Source organism: Osmia lignaria, chromosome 6 (genome assembly GCF_051020975.1).
Source record: "Osmia lignaria lignaria isolate PbOS001 chromosome 6, iyOsmLign1, whole genome shotgun sequence".
Lineage (NCBI taxonomy): Eukaryota > Metazoa > Arthropoda > Insecta > Hymenoptera > Megachilidae > Osmia > Osmia lignaria.
Window position 1 is genome coordinate 4,983,982 of NC_135037.1, and position 21,194 is coordinate 5,005,175.

At 34.3% G+C, this 21,194-nt stretch overlaps 1 protein-coding gene across 1 annotated transcript in view; it reads left to right on the plus strand.

Annotated features, from left to right (window-relative positions):
* The window catches only part of LOC117601723 (uncharacterized), a 388,515-nt gene that overhangs the window by 356,181 nt on the left and 11,140 nt on the right, over positions 1-21,194 (plus strand). The window contains exons 6-10 of the mRNA XM_034318866.2: positions 8,948-9,157; positions 9,795-10,055; positions 17,338-17,454; positions 17,637-17,750; positions 17,943-18,086. Of these exons, the coding sequence (XP_034174757.1) occupies positions 8,948-9,157; positions 9,795-10,055; positions 17,338-17,454; positions 17,637-17,750; positions 17,943-18,086 (846 nt within the window). The remainder of the gene's footprint in view (positions 1-8,947; positions 9,158-9,794; positions 10,056-17,337; positions 17,455-17,636; positions 17,751-17,942; positions 18,087-21,194) is intronic.

Below are 21,194 nucleotides of genomic sequence, written 5' to 3' on the forward strand. Positions count from 1 at the left end.
GCTCGGTACTGTACACACAACTTTTAACATTCTATTCCACTTATTAGCAAGTAATAATATTACAATATTATCAGATATTGATACATCGCGTAGTCATAATATTCTACAAACTTGAAACTAAATAAAATTCAATTTTTCTGATTCAATTATTACCCAGACCTACGGAACATATACAGAAATATTTAAACTAAAATTAGGCATTAAAATTTTCAACACAAAAGTCTTTTATATATTAACAAAAAATAGTATTTAACAGAACAACTTAGAGTTTGGAATGATATTCAACAAACCAGAATATATTGAATTGATTTTCATAGGCTGCCACGAAAATGACTGAAATTCCAAAAGCTATCGCATTTAACGAATATCCAGCGAGTTGTCTTCCGGACAATTATCCACGAACGCGGGCAGATTTTTAAGCGGGAACATTTACGTCCTAAAAGCCGTCCGTCTCGAAAGTAGTTTGAACAGCGAGCAGCCGGAAAATTAGTCGACGACATTCACGGGGGACCGGAAGTACCAAACGACGGCCAACGTGGCTCCGCTTGGCGGAGCACGTACACATCCGTCGACGTTTTATTTCGCTGGTCGTGCGCCACTGGTTGAACACCGCGAGGAAAAAACTAATTCCGTAATTGCGATTCAAATTTCTTTGCATCCGTGGTAGGCATCCACCGCGCGTTATTCTTTCTTTCGACTTTCCACATTTCCTTCGTCTTTCCACAAACCTTTGTTCACCTACTTCCTCTTCTTTTTTTTTTTTTTTGGCACAACGGAAGCTGCACTTCTCCTCGCGTTCGTTTCATCTTATTTCTTTCAACGAACTTCTATCTTACTCCCTTGTTTTTTACTCGTTTCTTTCACTACGTTTTGCCTTTCGGGTTGTTTTTGTAGGAGGGTTTTTCTTGTTTATTTCACTCTGTTCTTGTTGCTTCAGGTCGCTCACTTTTGTTCCATTCCTGGGCTGGTACGTTTCTGTCGTACATTTTCTTTTGTTATTTTCTCCTAACCGTGTTCTCTTGTTTTTCTTTTATCGAGAGTTTTGCGACACATTCGAATGAATGCTGGGAGAATCATTGGTGACCCAAATCAGGAATTATAATTGAATAATTAGAGAAAATTTTCAATGCAGGATAACAGGTGAAAAAATTAAATTTAAAAAGTTGAAATGATTGTATTTTGAATAATTATAATTATACAAAAAATTGCAATCCAGATTTTTTCAAAATTAAAATAGATAGAAAAAAACTTATAACCTAAGAGCCAATCAATATTTTAAAAACTTATATTATTATATTAAAATATCACATTTTTATAAGTATAATAATACAATTTGTATCATTTTGATTAAAAACAGAACCAATCAGTTATACCAAAGTAATTAACAACTAAAAGAGTTCCAATAGCTTTAATGAAAAACGAGTTATAATTAATCGAAATGATATAAAGCTTTTTTTTCGCGAACAAAGCTTTGTGATCGAGTGTCTCTGCCACATGAAAGGAAACAGCTTTACGCTTCTCCAGCCCGCTTTCCATGCATTTTAATCGCATCTCGCGACATCCGACATGGTCCGGGAACACACAAGGGTTCCTGGGCGTGCACCGTGCGCCGACGAAAGAGTGTTGAACGTTTTATTAAGCCGGATGTACAAAAACCACGAAAGAAGGAGAAGAACATGCTGGCGCGCTCGAGCGAAATGAATAGAAAAGAAAGGAAGATTCAACGCGGTGTAACAAAAGGGGATCCTGGTGGCGCGCGGCTTTGAATTCATCCTCTTTTCGAATCCCTACCAACCCCTCTATTTTCTCTAGCGCATTGCTCGCTATATTTTTTTTTTTCCTTCCCTCTTCTTCGAGGCTGTGGAATATGGAAAGCGTCGGAAAATGCTCGCCACTTTCGTGTCCGTTTTCCTCGCGCGAATTCAAAGGCGATCACCAGCTCGCTTTATTAAAGCGTTAAAACCGGGTATTAAGAGGTGACTTGGCTGAGATGTGCTTCAGGTTACGACGAAATTCTTCAATTAAATATAACAAGAATTTTATTCAATGGAAGATTGGGTGGGAATAAAAGGACTTGGTGATTTTGAATTTTTGTTAGTCTGTTTGAATAATGTTTCTTTACATAATAAAATATAGCAAAATTGCTCATTTTTTGGCAAAAGAGTTATAGAAAAATAATTTTAAGGGACTTGTTGCCAAATGACTGCAACATGTGTAGAATATGGATAAAAATACAGTAAACTTTCGTTATATTGCCAGGTGATCTCCCAGTAACATTGCCTATAAAAATAATACACTTCTATCTTTTGTTTTCCTGTGCAAAGGGGAGCTCAGAAGCTTGGAAAATTTTCAACCCTTACTGTCTGCGGTAATATAACGAGAGTTTACTGTAGATTGAAAATGAAATTTGACCTTTTCCCACTATTTCATTAAATTACAACAAAATTACAGAAGATGGATGAAAATCTCTTGAATACTCTTTATCAGCACTCTTACGACGCATTCGTTAGTCGATGGAATCCCTGGTCGTACGATAAGGCAGGAACATTTAAAATTCCATTAAGTCACCGGAAAAGAAAGAACGATAAGATTACTGGACAAAAGGGCACGCGAGCCTGTTAGCCGGTAAAATTTCCCGTGTCGTGCCTTTACTCGACGGCTCGTAAACTGCAATCTCTGACCAGCGTCGTTTCGTATTTTCCTGGCCACCGTTGGAAAATTTGTTATCGTGATCGCTTCGACCCCTCGTTCCATCCAATTTTCCCGGGATGGAAGGCGTGCTCGCCTTTCTTGAAACGAAACCATCGCATAGTCCGACGTGAAAATCACACTTTCAAAGGATAATTAGATTTCATAATAATTGGGTTTTGGTTAAATGCGGTTGCGTGCTTCTTCCATGTGTAAATCATTCCCTTAATGTAATCCAAAATTAAGCTCTATTCTCATCGAAAATTATTGAAATTCACGAACCATTTTCCCGGAAATCACTGTAGCCATTTTAATCAAATTTTCAACAATGCTGTATCATGAATACACAATTTGTTATAAAAAAAAATGTTTTTCTATAGATTTCTTATTAAACCTTTCTCTTCAGAGGAGGCGAAATACACATAAATGGCTCTTTTCTTACAGGTTCGACCGTTAATAGAAATGGTAAAGGTAATAAACTTTACAATCTCTCCACACACGCCTGCTCACGCACCGGATACCGATTTCCTTTTAGAGTTTCTGCAAGCTCAGCACAGACACGTTTGCGAAACGAGCTTTCCATAAGGGAACATCCGTAAATTTTGCGTCCGTTTGATTAGTATCGACGATAGAGGGGAATGCTTTGTCGCTCGTATCGATTAAATTTCATTAGCCGCAGTGAAATTGTTTACAGCGATGGTCGGTGAATATTGGGAATATTGTTTATCTCTTCGACGAGGCTTTCCATGAATTCGGAGCACATCCGGTAACGTTTTTATTTTTTCGCTGATTCAAAGGCTGAACATGTAACGATGTTTAAAAGCAAAATTGCTTTCGTAGCTGTGCTGATTGTTTAGTTGATGTTTTTGTATTATTGTCGTAATGGAAATGCTTCGAATATAGAAGTTACTTTTATTAAGTCATTTCAGAAATTTGTAGTTTTTCTTGTGAATAGTTGACTCAAAATTTCCTTTTCATTTGACTTTTATGATGCAAACAATTTTATACTATCTTTGTTTTTTAATAAAATTATTATTTTTACATACATTACACAACACTCTAGAAAATTAATGTTTAGCAGATAATTTTCAGGTTTATTATTTTAATATAAATAGGAAAAATATGTAATTGAATTTTTTCTTGAATTCGAAAATAATTTAACATACAAATTTCTGTTTCTGAATCAATTAATTTCATTCAGAATCACGTAGCCGTCGCTTAATTCGACTAGCTTTTTCCGAACTACCCTTGCTGTACGTTCTTCTTTTAGCGAAGGGTTTGTGAAATAAAAAACGGACGAACTCTAATGGATTCCATCAGGCTGGATAAATTTCCCTCGAACCTCATCGCTCTTGAAGATTCTTCATTATTTTGCAATCACTTATTACGAACACCCTCTATCGTACTTGGAAAGGTGCACTAGCCGACAGTCTATCGCTCTTGTCGATCTTTACTAACAGTTTTTCACAAGGGAAATTTTCCTGACTCGGATGGTTTGTGATCTTCATCAACGAAGAACTGATAGGATTTTTTTATAGAATGTGTTTTATGAGAGATTCATCCTTCTTCTTGGAGCATATTTTAAAAAGTTCAGTATTTTATACATTGCAGGTGAATTAGATAAAATTTGAAGAAGTATTTGCTTAATTTTAAATTTAATTAATTTACAGTATATTGAAGATTTCTTTTTAAGCTGAGATTTACAGAAAATGAAAACTTGCTAAATAAGAATCTCTGCTAATACATTTTCTTCATAATTAATTAGAAAAATTTAATTAAATATAGAAATATTTCAAGAGAAAGAATTCCAATATTTTTAGATATTGCAGGGTCACTTATTATGGAATTTGATTTCATCCGATAATTAAGAAAATAATGAAATTTCTTGAACCGTTAAAATGAAAGAAAATACAGGCGAGAAGCAATATAGAGAGAAGAAGAAATAATAAGGAATCGAAAGAAAACGATGAAAAAAAAGAAAATAACTGAACGAGTTACAGAATGAAAGTTTCCAGTTGTTTGTTTTATTGCTCCCTTAAGGCAGAAATCGTCGCCGCTTAATTACAGTTTTCTGCTAATTAAGACGACTTCCGTGTTATTGATGCTTCGTCGTTTTTCTATCGAAGGATACAGCATTTATTTGTACAGGAGCAATAAAAAAAAGATATACATTTTTACTATTCTATTATTTATAATATTTAATAATTAAAATATATTTTTTTCTAAAATAATTTTGAGAATTTTTATTTGATTATATTTTCAAAACGCTTAATATAGCAATTCTTAAATATTATAGGTAGTCATAATTAGAAAGTTAATGTAATATTAAAGTTATTTAGAATTGTTTTCAATTTTTGTTTAATTTAAATAATCTTAACAACATGGAATTTATACCACATCAAATTCAAAGACAAGAGAAAAAAGACAAACCTTATCTTGAACATGTCAAAATAAACCCACGTAACATCGCTTATTCTTGCATGCAACAAAAGCGGTTTAAGCGCGGGAAACCAGAAGAAGAAGAGAGGAGAAGCGGTGTCTGGGACAGGATCAATGTTGAAAACAAAAACAGCCGGCTAGCTTCGTGGAAACTGAAGTAAACTCGGTGACGTTGGAATGTTTTATAACGGGTGGACCAGGCAGTTTTCTTCTTACTCCTCACATTTTCTTCGACGAACTACGCCTCTGCTTTTTTCTTTCGGACAGAAACCAAGATGATGAAGAATACAATGAATGGCCGCAATTGTTACGGCTACGACAAAAGTTTAGCTGAAACGCGGCTCGCGGATTTGTTTACCGTCTCTCTTTACTCCTAGCTTGTGATTAAATGCATGCTGCTATTGTGCAAGGATGCGTTTTTCAAAAAAGGCTGCTACTAAGTGCAGTGTATTTTGGGTAATTAGAAGGTGGAAAATTATTTGACATAATTATTCAATTTTTATGATAAATTATTAAATATTTAAACAATTTTTATTTAACGATTATTTTATAAATTTGAAAAATTTAATTTACACAATTCTTTGAAATGTTTTGGCAGCTCTTTAGAACTTTCAAAACTGTTTGTTCTTGAAAATATTTTAACGAAAGGAACGTAATTTAACTTGAAAAAACAGGAGGTGGTTCGAAAAGTATAGCGATGAATTGAATTTGACTCCACTGAATAAAAGAATATTTTAAGCATTTTAATTGTACCACGGCTACGTATTGTACCTGGAACTTTAATTTCTTTTCTCCATCCTACCTTTTATTTCTGCATCCTATTTTAACGCTATACATTTCCCTCGCCATTATTCCTGTAACAGGGTAATAAAGCAGCATAAATTCGCGCTAGATTTTGAGGCAGACGTTAAGAGGAAAGAACATTATGTGGTTTTATATTTTGTCACTCCTGCTTGTCTCAAAGAAGACTACTAGAATAATGGGCGTGCTTTATGGCTCGTAGAAACTTTGTAACCGTCGTAACATCTGTATCTCAGTATTTTCTTTTTCAATTAAATTAGTGGTCCTATATAAATGTCTGCAAACTGACGTAATGGGCTTGGTTTTCAGAGGTCGTTAACAGTAATTCCCTTCTATACAAAAGACATTTATATTTTTAACGTTCAGTATTTTCCTTTGAACTAAGAGAGAAGTGGTTGATTATTTTTTATTAGGATTCTTAGTTTCTAATGATAAAAGATATGTCGCGAATTCAAAGCAAAACGCTTAGGCAATAAATACTTTCTCCATTTTGTATTTTCCATTTTTTCATTTTTCAATATTAATTTTTAACTTTCTATGTTTCATTTTCCATCTTCCATCTTCTGTTTTCTTTTTCTATTTTTCGCTCTCCATTGCCCACTGTCTGCGTTCCCTTTTCCCTTTTCCATTTTCCATTTTCAAATATCATGTTTTAAATCTCAATTTCTAATTATAACTTGAAAGGAAAGGGATTAAATTAAAAATTGGAAGGGGATAAAACTTCAATTAGAAATGATGAGTTACTGTAACAAGTAGTACAAGTCAGCCGCAACGTGCAGTAAGTAGTATAGGTCAGTCATATCTCAGACATTGCTCCTATTATGAAACAAATCATTTGAAATTCTTAATTATTTAAAGAATACTTTGTTCCATTTTACAAAGCCACCACTCCAAGTATCTCCGTTAAATTCTCCATTAAATAAATTTTTTTATATTAAAAAAATCATGTTATAAAAAATATTCCAAATAGGTTTCGAAGTAGATGATCAGTAATTTGAAGTCGAGGCAGGATTTATCTTTTCTCCTGTATCCCCCAATTTCAAGGGACTCATTTACAACGATTCAAGCTGCAATTATCAAGCAGAACCGAAAGAGTTGGCAAAACTTGCTGGTGAACTAACGTTCGTTTGCATTCAAAGAAACTTAGAGGGCAAAATTTCGAACGAGGACGACAAGTTTTTCGAGGTAGCTCGTAGGGCGAACGCTTCAGCACCCTTCGGAGGGTGGCAAGTTTACGAGACCAGGAATTCTATCCCCGTCGATACTTGTATTAGCCCGCGATAAGTTTAACCATTTGAATCCTGGACGAGTAGCTGTTCGAGCTTACCGGTCGGCGCAACTTTAATGGCTCGCAGATTTAACAGGGCACAGATAGAAACTTTGTTACGAGACGAGTGAAAAGCTCCAGGCATTCGACCGTGCCCTACCGGAAACGAATTTCTGATTTCGTACACGTACCAACTTGCAAGAGTTTCCGTCGTTGCGAACCGATGAAGCATCGCTAACATTAACCAGAGACCAGAAGGGTCACTCGTTTGTTCATCTTTCCAACGATGTTCTATTTATTGTAAACACATATTTATTTGAAATATACTAAACAATCAAATATAGTTAGGTATTTCAAATTAAGGATTAACATTTCGTTTTTGTAAATTCCAAAATTTACAGTATTACAGCCGATTATTTGTGGTCGTACCAGCTCTCTGAAACTGAATGTTTATGCAGCTATAAAGTTACAAAATACAGAGAACAAACATTTTTCCCTTTCGAATTGGTGTGAAATGCGATCCCCAACAATTTCAACGACTATTACCAGATAACGAGTTATCGAGATTCAGTTTTATGGAACTCTGTAATTAAAACGTTGAATCTTGCTTCAATTAAATACCAGTTTGATGACCCTATCGAGTGACAGTGTGTTTTTTTGTGATTATCGTGTTCTAATTTGAGACATTTAAATTGTTATAATTGATACATAGTATCATTGGTCCAACAACTAATTGATAAATATTGCTTGACAAATATTACATGAAACGTGATTTTTTGTTAAATGAAAACTGTCCGTCAGTAATTAAAGGCTTAATTAATGACCTAAATCACAAATTAAACATTTTTGTATAAGAAAATTTTTATTATTTAGAATTTAATAATAATTCTGTTAATATTCCATATTACATTTTCCCAGATCAATAAAAATCTAATAAAAATATCATAACTAAGTTATCAGAGGAATTTTTACAGTTGATTTTTTAGAATTGTCATGTTTGTTCAACCTGTTTTTTAGTTTCGATTTCTGTTTACTTCAAGCAAACAGAAGGTCTACTATTGTATAGCTGGCAACTAGGAGATTGATCTTTCACAGTGTTCGAATTTGGCAGATGTCCCGGAAGCTTTCCAAACTTGCTGATCACGTGCGAGTTTTGCAACGTCACCCTGTTCTAATCGACTGATTCTGATTAATCTTTGATTCTGCTATTTATCTTCCACAAACAAAAGTCAATCCGGGAAAAATTGGTGTTAAAATGTCAATAGCCTCGCTTATTAATTAAAACACACTAATATTCAACTTTATAATTAAAGGGTTAAATGAAAGAATTAGGCAGCTCCATTTCTATTAATTTTACAAGAATTGAAAAAATTTTACTCAATCGTAAAATAAAAATGAAGCTGCCTGGTTCTTGCGTCATCAAACTCTAAATAAATAATAAATTTCAAAAAATTTTTAGAAATAAAATAAATCGCTAAAACTAAGTCCATTATACCATCAATAATTATAAACCACTCTATACATTTCAAATCAACAAATTTTACCATAAATTGTAAAGAACATCAAATTGCCGTCCCAGGAAATTTTTTACAAAGTCAGCTATTCGCTCAACATGCTACGAACGAATACTTTAACCCTCGAAGCGTAGCATGCACGAGCACGTACACTTGCGCCCTTTCGCATTCTATGGAGATACTCCGTAACCCTCTAAACCAGTCGCAATCAATTAACCAATTTCCTGTTTCATTTCAGGCACTGGTGTATCGAGACGGGAACCTGGTCTCGGGCTCGTTGGAAGCCTTGGTGCAACACATGGTACCAACCGAGGAATATTATCCCGATCGGGCATACCTGTTCGCCTTTTTGCTGAGTGCCAGACTCTTCATCAAGCCGCACGAGCTTCTAGGCGAGGTCTGCGCCCTCTGCGAGCATCAGCAAAACCTGAATGGAGAGGGTGGCAAGGTGAGCCACGAATCTACAAAAGCACCATCGTGTGAGAGAGAAGGAGAGATCCTTCCGGGTGTGCACTTTACGACCACCTCGTGTATTATCGTTTCATCGTCTCGCAGTCTCGACCCCCTTTTGCATTCACCCCCCTCCAAGGGAATCACCCCGTGCGCGCCCGTTCTCGTTCCACGTTGTAATAACGAGCACGCGTATCCAGGCCAGAAGTCTCGCTCGCAAATGAATTTCTATCCTCCTTCTCTCTATATCTTCTCTGCCCCCTTTTTTTTTTTTTTAATTTAAACCTGCGTCATTTTTGAGCTTCTTGTTTCTTTTTATCGCTCCTGATACTCTGAATTTCTTGGAATCTTTTCTTTATTTTTGAATTAATTTAATTAAGATAAAGGGCTTAAATTTTTAGAATTTATTATTAGGCAGTTTTGAAATTTGAAATTTAAATTTTTCAATTTTCTATGAATATTAACATTTTTTTTAAATTGGTAGTGGAAGTAGAGCAGCACACATCATCTGAAAAAGTTATAAGGGTTATTAGTTCCATGGTTTCATTAATGCAATTAATTTAATTGTCAGTTTAATAACAATGAAGGTGTAGAGATAAGAAGACGGTTAGTAGAAACTGTCTAACGCGTTCCAGGAACGTCTGCAGCGTTTTGTGCCACGACTGGTGCAGCTGTTAGCCGAATGGACAGAAACATTCCCGTACGACTTCCGGGATGAGAGGGTGATGGGTCACGTCAGGTCCATCACGCAGAAGGTCGCTGCGGTCGACGCTGCGGCCAGGCAGGAAGTTTCGGCATTGCTGCAAAACTTGCTGCTTAGACTGACGGCGCTGGAGAGGTATGAGGAGGGCCTTGCCAGACTTGCTACCGAAGCTGCGACAGAACAGCTTACACAGGTTCGTAAATACTCCGCATTATCACTGTCTAACTAGTACCTAATCCTCTTTTACGTGTCTACTTGTTTGCTCCCGTCTTGAGACCCTGAAGATGATAAAACTTTAAACAGCTCTGAATTACAGTGGTACGTGTAATACTAGAGAAGCTGTAATTAATTCTTGAGTTTTTTAGGGGTAAGTTATTCGAAATACTCGGTCTTTACAAAATTTAATATAAAATGGAAAATTCTAAGGTGAGAATAATAGAAAATTCATTTATTATTAACGCATTATAGGTAAACCTAAAATCAGTATTGTTTTTCTTAAATAATATTTTTAACAAACTAAGGTTACCTAACAAAAGAATTTAAATAAGTAGGTATATCTACATTTCAGTAAAATTTCGAAATTATCTCCATGAAATTAAATTAAATTCAAATTCGAATTTATATCAAGTCACTTTAATTATTTCTATTGGATCGGTATCATTAATTCATCGGTGTACATATTGAACAAGTTTGATCATATTTGCGGAAGTCGATAGCGATCATTCGGTTTAGTGTAACAGACTAAAACATCGGAGAACTTCCGGTATAATGAACCGATAATATTCTGTCTACGGTATTTGCCGTGACCGCCTTCCGTTAGTTTCGTGCACCAATTCCGTCCTCCTAACACGATGCTCTTGTTTCTGTTTGAATGGTTCGCTTGTATCCTTTGTATTTGTACCGATACGTACACACCTTCTAACATACACACGTCCGTTTCTCTGTACCTACTAGTTTATACAAACATTTGCGCGATGCGTGTTCAACAGAAAACGAAAAGCTAAATATTTGCTTTAAAACGCGCAGAAAATTGAAGTCCATTCTTATGGTATTGACAAATATTTCAGCAATTTTCAAAAAACACTTTTAACAGTGTAAATACTCGTGAATTAGAATTGTCAGAATTCAATAATATTTCATTCGTGTTTCCACACGATAATTAATCCTCGCAAATTTTAATTTAATTTTATATTTCACATTTGACCCACGCTCCTTTGTTAAAGGTTTAATTATAATATCTAATTAAAAACCAACCACCTATCCCAAGAAAAATAACACAAATGTAATTAAAAACTATTTAATAATTCTTAATTTCCACCTTATAAAATTTTTATTTGATATGAACACTAAAATTCAAATCAGATAATCTCCAGAGACGTCTAACGTAACACGAACATTATAGATTCAGCTTGAGTACATTTTCCGCGTGTCTGTGTTTCGCCATCGCATCCAACTACGTCGCGGGTCTAAAATAGCTTCCTTTTTCCAGTATCAAGCAGCCCCCGTGTACGAATTCGATTTTCCGGCCACGTTCTTCCCTTTGACAGACATTTCAATATTTTTCTGCGACGCGACACCGATAACATCCCTCCGAATGATCCACGTGGATTTTACCTATAGCACCGGTTCCTATTTATACGTGTTATTTCGCACGATACCGATCCAGATGCAAACAAGCGCATTCGTACGCGTGGCACTTTGTGCAGTTAGGCTAACTGGGTAATGCAGTTTCCCAACGCGGGCGACAGTAACTATTCCATTTAATTTGATTACCTGGCGCACGCCTATCTACCACCCCGTGTAACACCTACTAATAGCTAATTTGCAACTGCATTAGTTAGTTAAATATGTCGGCGTATCGTGGTACGGCTAATCAGGACGGAATTGCGTGAGCGTAGACCGCTACAAGCATCATCGATGATCGTGTGCGGCGCGGCGCGGAGAAATTACCGCATACACAGGATTGTTTCGTCGGATACCCGTTTCGGATACCACTGCCGCAAATACACGGTTATATTAACGTTCGTTCGACGTACGGATACGTATGTCTCCATTTTACACCGATATTTTAGCATCCAATATTTTGATAATATAATATTTTTAAAAACAGAGGTAGATACTAAATTGCTTCACGTTCAGTGCTGATATTTCATGAGATAGGTATTTTCAAATTTTCCTCATATTCATAAACGATGCGTTTACTTGGGTTAATTATTTATAGAAAATTTCATATGAAAGCACTTCGAGAAACTGAAAGACCTTTCATCTCTCCGACAAAGTAGCGTTAAATGCATATTTCATCGCAGACGAATGAATAATAGTACCGTTCTTTATGATCAAAGGAACATAAATTTCCTGTAGCATAATAAATAATTTCCTCATCTAAACCCGGATGAAATTGCCCCGTTGCCTATCAAAAGTTTGCGGAAATTGTGGAAAGCGTTTCCTTCAAACTGTAATTCCAATATTTTTCCAATATTGTAAATTGCTTCTTTGATTCAGTAAAAATTCCTATAACATATATTCTTTCTGAAGACTGCTTTCATTTTATGTACTATGAGAAAATTAATATTTACGCAATTATTTTTCTCTTTTTGTAAAAAGTATTAAAATTACTAAAGTGGTATGTATAATTTTTTTCTTTTTTTTTTCATTTCTTTTATTTTATTTTAGACAAATTTTCGAGTATCACTATTGCTATTTAAAATATTTTTCTTCGCCTTCGATAATGTGAGAAAATAATCAATCCTGAATGATGATAAATGTGAACAATCTATTTTGAAGGAATCATGTTTGCACGACGTTTTCTTCCTTGCAGAGAAATTGCCTCAAGAAGTGTAGACGAAGTGGAAAGCTCGAAGGAAAGCAATAAAAATATAGGATGAAAGAAAGGGAGAAAAAAGGAAATAGATAAGGAAAGGGGGGAGGTCGAGCTCTTAGGAAGCTCCGGCTTATTAAAGCGGAAGTTCGCCGCGCTTTTTGAACTCGTTTCTACTTCGTGCCACGACGACAGCTTTGCTTGAACTTTTTCAAGAAGCGGGACGTAACTCGCGAAACCAATAATACGCCCTTAATCCCTTCCTACTCTTCTCCCTCATCATCCTCCATATTGTTTGTAGGCTTACCATCGCCTGAAAACTTACAAACATGATTAGAAATTGCTCGATTTTAAATTTGGTGAAGTAATGGTTATCATTCATTATTTTCTGATTTTAATAAATAACATCATTTGTCAGTTTTGGAAAAATTAAATTATACATTTTTTTCAAGAAACGTTCTTCTGTCCTTTAGTCAATATTAGACAATTAAAATGAATGATAATCATCGTAAAATGACTATTGCGATTTCCTTATTGCAAAACTTTTTTTCTGCTATAATCTCTTGTTTGATACCCGAAGTTTCATCTCGATCTTTCATCCCATTTATTGCATCGAATTTCATTGGCTCTTTTTATGTTTCTTGAAAACAAGAGCAAGCTCGCAGGACCAATAGCATGCCTTTAATCTTTTCCTTCACGGGAAAAGAAAGTTTCCAACAAGTATCAAGCTACTCACCTAAGATCTTTTATTACGTTTGAGTAGTTGCTCGTTTGAGGAGCACGTTCTCCAATAGTTTTGGTATTTGAAAGAAAAAAAAAATAGCGAGCTGCGATTTTATGTGGAAGAAGTTTAATTTTTTACAGGTGGAAGGAATCGGGTAAAAAATTGGAGACTAAAGAAAATTACATGGTAAATTTATTAAGTAAAAATTTTCAATTATAAAAATATTTTTGTCACTTATAACAGAATCATGAAAATACATTTTAAATTTTCCTGTTTTTCTTTAATGAAAATTATGTAGAGCCATAGGTGCATTTTTCAATTTACAATTTACGATCAGTATGCAAGGGTCAACTGAAAACTCGCAAAACGTTGTAAAAGTCATCTTTTTGCTTTTCGCGACTGGACAAAGCTTTTAATTACGTTTTCATCCGCGTAATAACGAGAGAAAAAGAAAGCGAGGTGCAAACACAAAGGTCCTCGAAATGTAGCTTCCATCGGGTATATTTGAGTACGGGGGTGTTAACGTTGTTACCAGAGATAACGGGATTTTAATTGATAACGATAATACGCTTTAAAATCCGCATTAACTCCGTTACAAGCTATTGTATTCGACGAACACAGGAACGAATTTAATGGCTGCTTTTAAATGATCAAAGCAGCGTCACTAGCAGTTTTCTGTAATCTCCGCCAATTCAATTATTATTATTAATTGTAGCTATTTTGTCGATAATGTTTGAAATTTGTTTCAAACGCTGGAAATAATCATTTTCAATTATATGCATACATTTTGGTTCCAAAGTTCTATTAATGAAAATTGGGTCTAAAAGTGATTTAAAAATATTTCCAATTTAATTGGAAACAAAATTTAGAGAATTAAAATTTGTTTCTAAAATTTTAGAAATAAAATTTATCTTAAATAAATTTATTTTACTATTGAAATTTTAGAATATTTAGAAATATAATTTACATAAAATAAATTTATTTTGTTATTACAATTTTGGAAACAAAAATTAGAAAAAGTAGAAGAAAGTGAGTCGAAAACAGATTTCAAATCATATCCAGTGTTCCATCAACAAGCAGTCCAACGTATAAGTGCATAGGTCTGGTGTCATTGCAATTATTTATGCCCATCGTCGCCATTGTAAGCACGGCTGAGAATGAAAGGAACGAGTCCAGCAGACATTTCAATTTGAATCGAACGTTCGACCATTCATACCCGCCTCCTCGTTGGATAGAACTACCTCCGGAAAATTTATATTCTCTCGCTTAACTTGTCCCTCGAAATAACAGGGGTGGAACGATGCGTCGCAGCAAACACTGACCCATATCACTGTGCGCTACCAACTTGAAAAACGATCAGATTTCGTCGTACAACGTCTCCTCTATTATTCAAGTTTCTATTCGCGTTTCTTCTTCAGTTTGCTTGTTTCTCCTTTTCAATCACTGATTTCGCGATTGACATTCGATAAAACTCTTTTATTAATAAAAAATCATCCACACTGGCAAAAGTGTATAAACTAAAAACCATAAATTTTGAAGTAAAATTCTCTTTCCTAATTCTTGATTGTTTTCTTTTTTTTAGGTATTTAATAAATATAGATTTTGACAAAAGCACTTTAATATTTTTTATTTAAAATTAGAAATCTAGTAAAATTGGATTAATCTAAAGAAGAACAGTTAAAGAACGTTCACCTTGTAATTACTTGAACTTTACCGTATATTTCGTTGGAGCGTAAAAAACAGCCGGCTAATTATGGTAACGCGAGCAATTACTTTTACGTAATCTGACTGTGCTAATTGCCACTTTTAGCTATTCCTTAATGTAGCCGAGAAAAAGAGTGTCAAAATCCGTGGGTGAAAAGATAATTAATTTTCATCTCCATGATGAGTGCTGTGATGCTAATTCATTCCCTTTCGAACCAAAGAAATTTAACTAAAAATGTGTTTCCGCTCGTTTCAATTCATTATAAAATTATTTAATTATACAAACTTCATTTTTAATTTCGCAAAATGTTTTCTAAATATCGTGAATTCGTAGATTCTATGAATCTAGCAAAATCTTTCTTAAATAAATATTCTATACATTATTAAATGTTATCACGATAAAATACTTCATATAAATATTTTGTGATTCGTATAAATAATTATTTTTCCATTTAATTAATTTTCAACTGAACATTTCTATTAAATCAAGGACTCCGGTCAGTTCTCGTTCATTTCGAATTAAGAATCTGACGTTTTACTCGATTCGATGGTCGTGGCCTTAAATACAGAGCAACGTCTTGGAAGGTTTCTGTGAAAACCGTCATATCATTTCCTCGACGCGATGAAAGTAAGAACCGTCAAGCTCGAATAAGATCAGCGAGCCGTATGATTCAGTTACGAGGGTACGTAGTCTTCGTTTCTTCGAATTAAATCATCGATCAAATTATCAATGCTAGTCGATACGAGGTTACGGCACGATTTCGTCCAGAATAATATTGACTCGAACCACTAGTGGCAAACGTTTGATTTACGTGGAAATTCTCCCTTTTCGCTTCGTTTTCTTCTCGCGATGAAATAAAAAGGGAGAGCAATGATGCATAAATGACTCCGTACAATGGAATAATAGGACTATATTTTTTTTCTTTTTGTAATGAAAGAATGGTAGCAGTTGGATATAAAATAAAACAAAATAAGAGAAAATAAGATATTTTCTAAATAGAAATACACGATCAGCAAATATATTATTATTTTAGATTTGTTGATAAATTTTATCAGTTACGTCTTAGTTTCCTCAAAGCAATTTCTTAGAAGATAATGTTAGGAATTTGCAAATAAATCTTAATCGTAAAGTTATACAGAAAGTTCAGAGTAAACAGATTCTCTACATTGTCCACTAAATGAAATGTAACCGCACAATTATCTACTATTCTGCAAACAAGAAATCATCGATCACCAAGATTTCGCAAGTTCCAAATTGCTCAAGTTTAGCGGATGATAATGTTTGCGGTGTCCAAAGAAACTTGGGAATGGATATTACGCGATTCTCCGGCGATTCGTGTTATGCAATCGAATGCAGTGTACCCAAGTGGTTGTCACAATTTCTTGTATAGAATAATTAATGATCCTTTCGGAACAGTAAAATATACCTTACGATGAAAATCAAACTGTAATTCCATCCTCGTTATATTAAAACAATCAAGAATGAATTCAAATCTATCGTATATAATTATTTCAGAACTTTAATCATTTAATTAAAATAATTAAGATACTTTAATTTTTCTCAATTTTTTAAATTTAAGAAATATTAAAAATATTTTTATTCGTTTCCTAATTATCTTCAATAATTTTTATCTGAATTAAGTTTAGAAATTTCCAATTATATTCAAAAATCCAAAATACATATTTTATCTTGCAAAAAAAAACATGAAAGGCTTTCTGAGCAATAAATAGGAGGGAATCTCGAGGAAGGAAATAAAGATCATAGAAAATCATGGCAGGGTATCGTTGGCGTTACGAGCGTGTATGCCATTTCATGTCGAGGTGAATTCATGAACGAGACGATACCGTACATAATGCCAGTCACCAGATCTTTATCGACGCGTCCAAGGGCGTCGCGACGCTGCCCGAACCACTTTGAAACTGCGGTCGACGCAGATAAGAACCCGCTTGAATTTGCTCGACGAAGCACGAGAACGTGAAATTGGAAAGGAAAAGAAGAGGCGTCGCGACGCCCCGCACGTTCTCTACTTCCGTTTTCTGTCTTCCACGCGTTTCCCATGAATCGAGTTCCCCGTTGACGTCTCGTTCCATCGTTTTCACCTCCCCCCATCCTCCTCCCTTCTTGTAACCCCTCGTCATTCTCTTTCCTACGGCCTCTTCCTTGTACGATTTCCCGAGGAAGCTTTCTTCGACGCTTTAACCGAATGGAACTGTCACCTCGTTTTTCAGGTGGACATCACCGAGCTCTGTCCCTCGGCCACGGTTCTGGCACAGCAATTGACCCACGTGGAACTCGAGAGGCTCTCTTACATCGGCCCTGAAGAATTCGTCCAAGCATTCGCCAAGGTACGTGTTCCTGTTTTTTTTATTTTCAGTCGATCTAATCATCTGACTGTGTGATTATGCTTTTAGACCTTTTCCTATGAAATGGAGGAATTTCATGTTTCTATTGTTAATTAGGGTTTCCTAGTAAAGTATATCTATAACTTTCAAACTAATGATAAATTTTTATTTTTTCATTTGCACAGGAATCTCCACACCTAGAAACATCCTTTAAGGACATGAAGAAAACGCGTAATCTCGAATCGTACGTCCAATGGTTTAATAGACTGAGCTATTTCGTAGCAACCGAAGTGTGCAAGGTAATTTTAACAGAAGAATATATCTTTCATTTTGAAAATGAAAATATATATCCTTCAACAAAAATATATATCCCTTTAGTAAAAAAAAAATGTTGCAAATTTTTATCGGAATTCATTCCATAGTTCATTATTAAGGAATCTAGTGTTAATGACAAGCACTAAAGATTAGAAATCTTGTTGTTTATTTTACAGCATGCAAAAAAGAAGCAACGCGTTCGTGTGGTTGAATACTGGATCGAAACAGCTAGAGAATGCTTCAACATTGGTAATTTCAATTCTTTGATGGCAATCATTGCTGGCCTGAACATGTCCCCTATATCTCGTCTGAAGAAAACGGTAAGTTTCAATTATATTTCAATTTTTCTAGACAAAGAAAAAAATTATCATTTAGTTATTATTTGAATCTATTAATAATTTAAAAGGTATTTTGGCTCGTTTAAAAAAGAAAGCAAATTTAGAAAAATTCAGGAAAAAGAAAAGAAAATAGTTATGAAAAATAGTTTCTGAAAAGCTTAAGAGTTTTATTTAAAACGCAATACAAATTTTATTTTATAATTATCCGATTGATATGGCAATCAACGTATTAAAATACTAAACAAAAATGATCTTAATAGATAATGTAATAATTACAAGCGACTGAAATCTTGTATATCGAGAAGCTACAAATGTAATTGAACAGACGATAGAACGAGTGATACAGTTTTACGACATTTCGGCTATCCTGTTGGTCGAGACGACGACGTCCAGTCGGAAAGCGTTAATACGACGACAACGGGTCGAATTGGGCCACGCTCGTTTGCACTGCCATACAAGGGGGTGTGCACGGCAATAAGCGGTCTGTAATCCTCGTAAATCGAGCGTGGCGCCGCGACGACCAGCGACGCCCGTGACGAATCGCTGAAAATCAAATTTTCGCGTCGCTGCTCGAATACGAAGAACATTTTCGCGAGAAAATCGCGATAGAGCAGGATGGAGAAAAAGGGATGGAGTGCTGTTTTAATTGAATTTTAACCTACTATTTTGCAAGTTCAGTTGAAATGCACGAGGAAACCGTGTTAACTGGAGAAGTGGAGAATCTATGGGATTTTAATTATTTCAATTTCATTTAAACTTGACATGAAAAGTCATGGTATCACTTTTTAATAAAATTACGGTTTCGTGTAATTGAAAGTGAGGAGCGTGATAAATTGAATAAGTTTTTATTTTGAAAACGTAAATCTCTATAAAAGTGTTGAAGCAGTTTTGTAATATTTTCACAAAAATGTAAAGAAATGAAAGGAAGGCAACTTAATTGAATAATTGTATTTTTGCATGTGCCAGAACAGCAATGGATTAGGGGGTGGTCTAAGGGGCGCTACAGCCTCGAGCTCTATTTTGCATAAAGTCCTGTTATAAGCCTTCTATTTATTATATAAAAAAAAAATTCCAAAGTTCGAAATTCACTATAAATTTGCAAATTTTGAACTGAATTGCTGTTGCAAAAATAAATCCCCTCTTTTCAATTTATCAAAATTATTTTTAATTCTTAATACGTATACTCGTTTTAATCAATTTTAAAATTATGAATACAAAAAAGTGTCAATATCAATGTCACACATTTTTTCAAACTATCAATGCTGTCACATTTTACTACAATCAAATACCAGTGATATAAAAATGGATTTACTGTATCAGACACGCTGTACAAAATTCGTCAATCGAAACAAAGTGATACAGAAAAGAAATAAAATACGCTTTCATCAAAGACAAACCAATTGTTTCATGGTTGGACCAATGAAACAAAGAATTCAGTGTTAAACAAAAACCGAACGTATCGCGAATTTATTGAAGAATGAAAAACGAGGACACTGCATTCCAATTCGTGACACTGACAAAATAATCGAAACGCATATCGTTTCAAACGATTGCATTTCTCTTGAAAAAAGAAAAAAAGAAAAAAGAAAGAAAGGGGGAGTTTCTGTCAGTCTTTCACGATATTACTTCCTGGAATAGAGACATCTTCGTGCCTTACCCTTTTCTTTTATTTTGCAATAAAACTCCATTGGGGATAAAAGAGCTGCGTTCCTTAGAAAAAGTAAATTTACTGAGATGAACACTCTTGAGATATTAAAACCATAACAGTTAATGAATAATTGAAAAAGAAAACACGGTTATGAGAAATTAGTTTATCAAAGATTTCTGATAACCACTTGCAAGTTTTTATGACGAAGGCAACTTTAACAAGAATTTTAAAAAGATTACACAAAACTTTGTAATTTAACGTTGAAAAAAGTTTTTTCGTTTTTTTATTCTCGAAATTGTTGTTTTAAACTCTAAGTGAAACTTTTATTACTTACAACTAACTTGGGGAAAAAATGCAGTATCAAGAAAAGGATGAAGAGAGGAATTAATATGCCATAATTATTACTGATATCTTTGTCATTATGAATATTCATTAATAATCGATGTTAACGAAGGTACTTAAAATTTTATTGTAAGCAGCTTTTATTATAAGCTGCACAATTTTATTACAATTGATCCTATTACGTACTTATTTCTTTTAAATGACCGACTTTATTAAATTCCTTTACTAATTATGCAAATTGATATAATTTAATATTAATTGTATGGAAGGTTTCAAAAGTAAATCTTCAATTTAAAAAAAAGGAAAAGCACATAATTAAGATTTTAATTTGAAAATAAAATAATACTTCATATGAAAATTTGAATATCCTAATTTTTTTTAAATTTATTTCTCCATTTTTCTTTCATCCAGCAGCAATAGCTTTTGATAATAACTTGAATAAAAAAATTTTTCATTTAAAATTGAAAATTCAATGCTGAAGCGTCCACTAAAAAATAGTACTATTTATCAAACTGTCTTCCTACCACAATCTCATCAATAATATTTTTTAATTAATACAACACCACAAAATAAAAGTTACACCGTATGACTTTTAACGTTCAAATTTCAAAACTGTGAATTCTGGAAGCACACGATTCGCTGCAAATAGAGGTTCAATTTTCCGAAATGTTCGAGACAATACGGAATAAAAAAAAATTGGCTGGAAATAACTCGACAGCGCTGTAACACAGGTATTAACACAGATTCCGAAGATATCGTATCAACGATCCGATTTAAATGGAAATATTTCGGCTGTGGTCGAGTCACGGTTTCATCGCGAATTGGATTAAACGGGATGATGGTAGCTGAAAATGGAACAGCCATTATGACAAATAAAATGAATTTTTTTTCTCTCTCTCAGTTGAATTTCGTGTCGTGGCCAATGTATATAAAAGTTCATAAATATTCTTGCTGCCTCCTCTGTTTTGCAATAAAAAACCCGGTGACGAGTATCCATTCTTTCAAATGAATTTATACACTGCTATGGCGTAATTAACATGTTAATTAATGGTTATTATCATTTTCACGAAATTCGCACTTTTATGGTACTTGGAGAATGG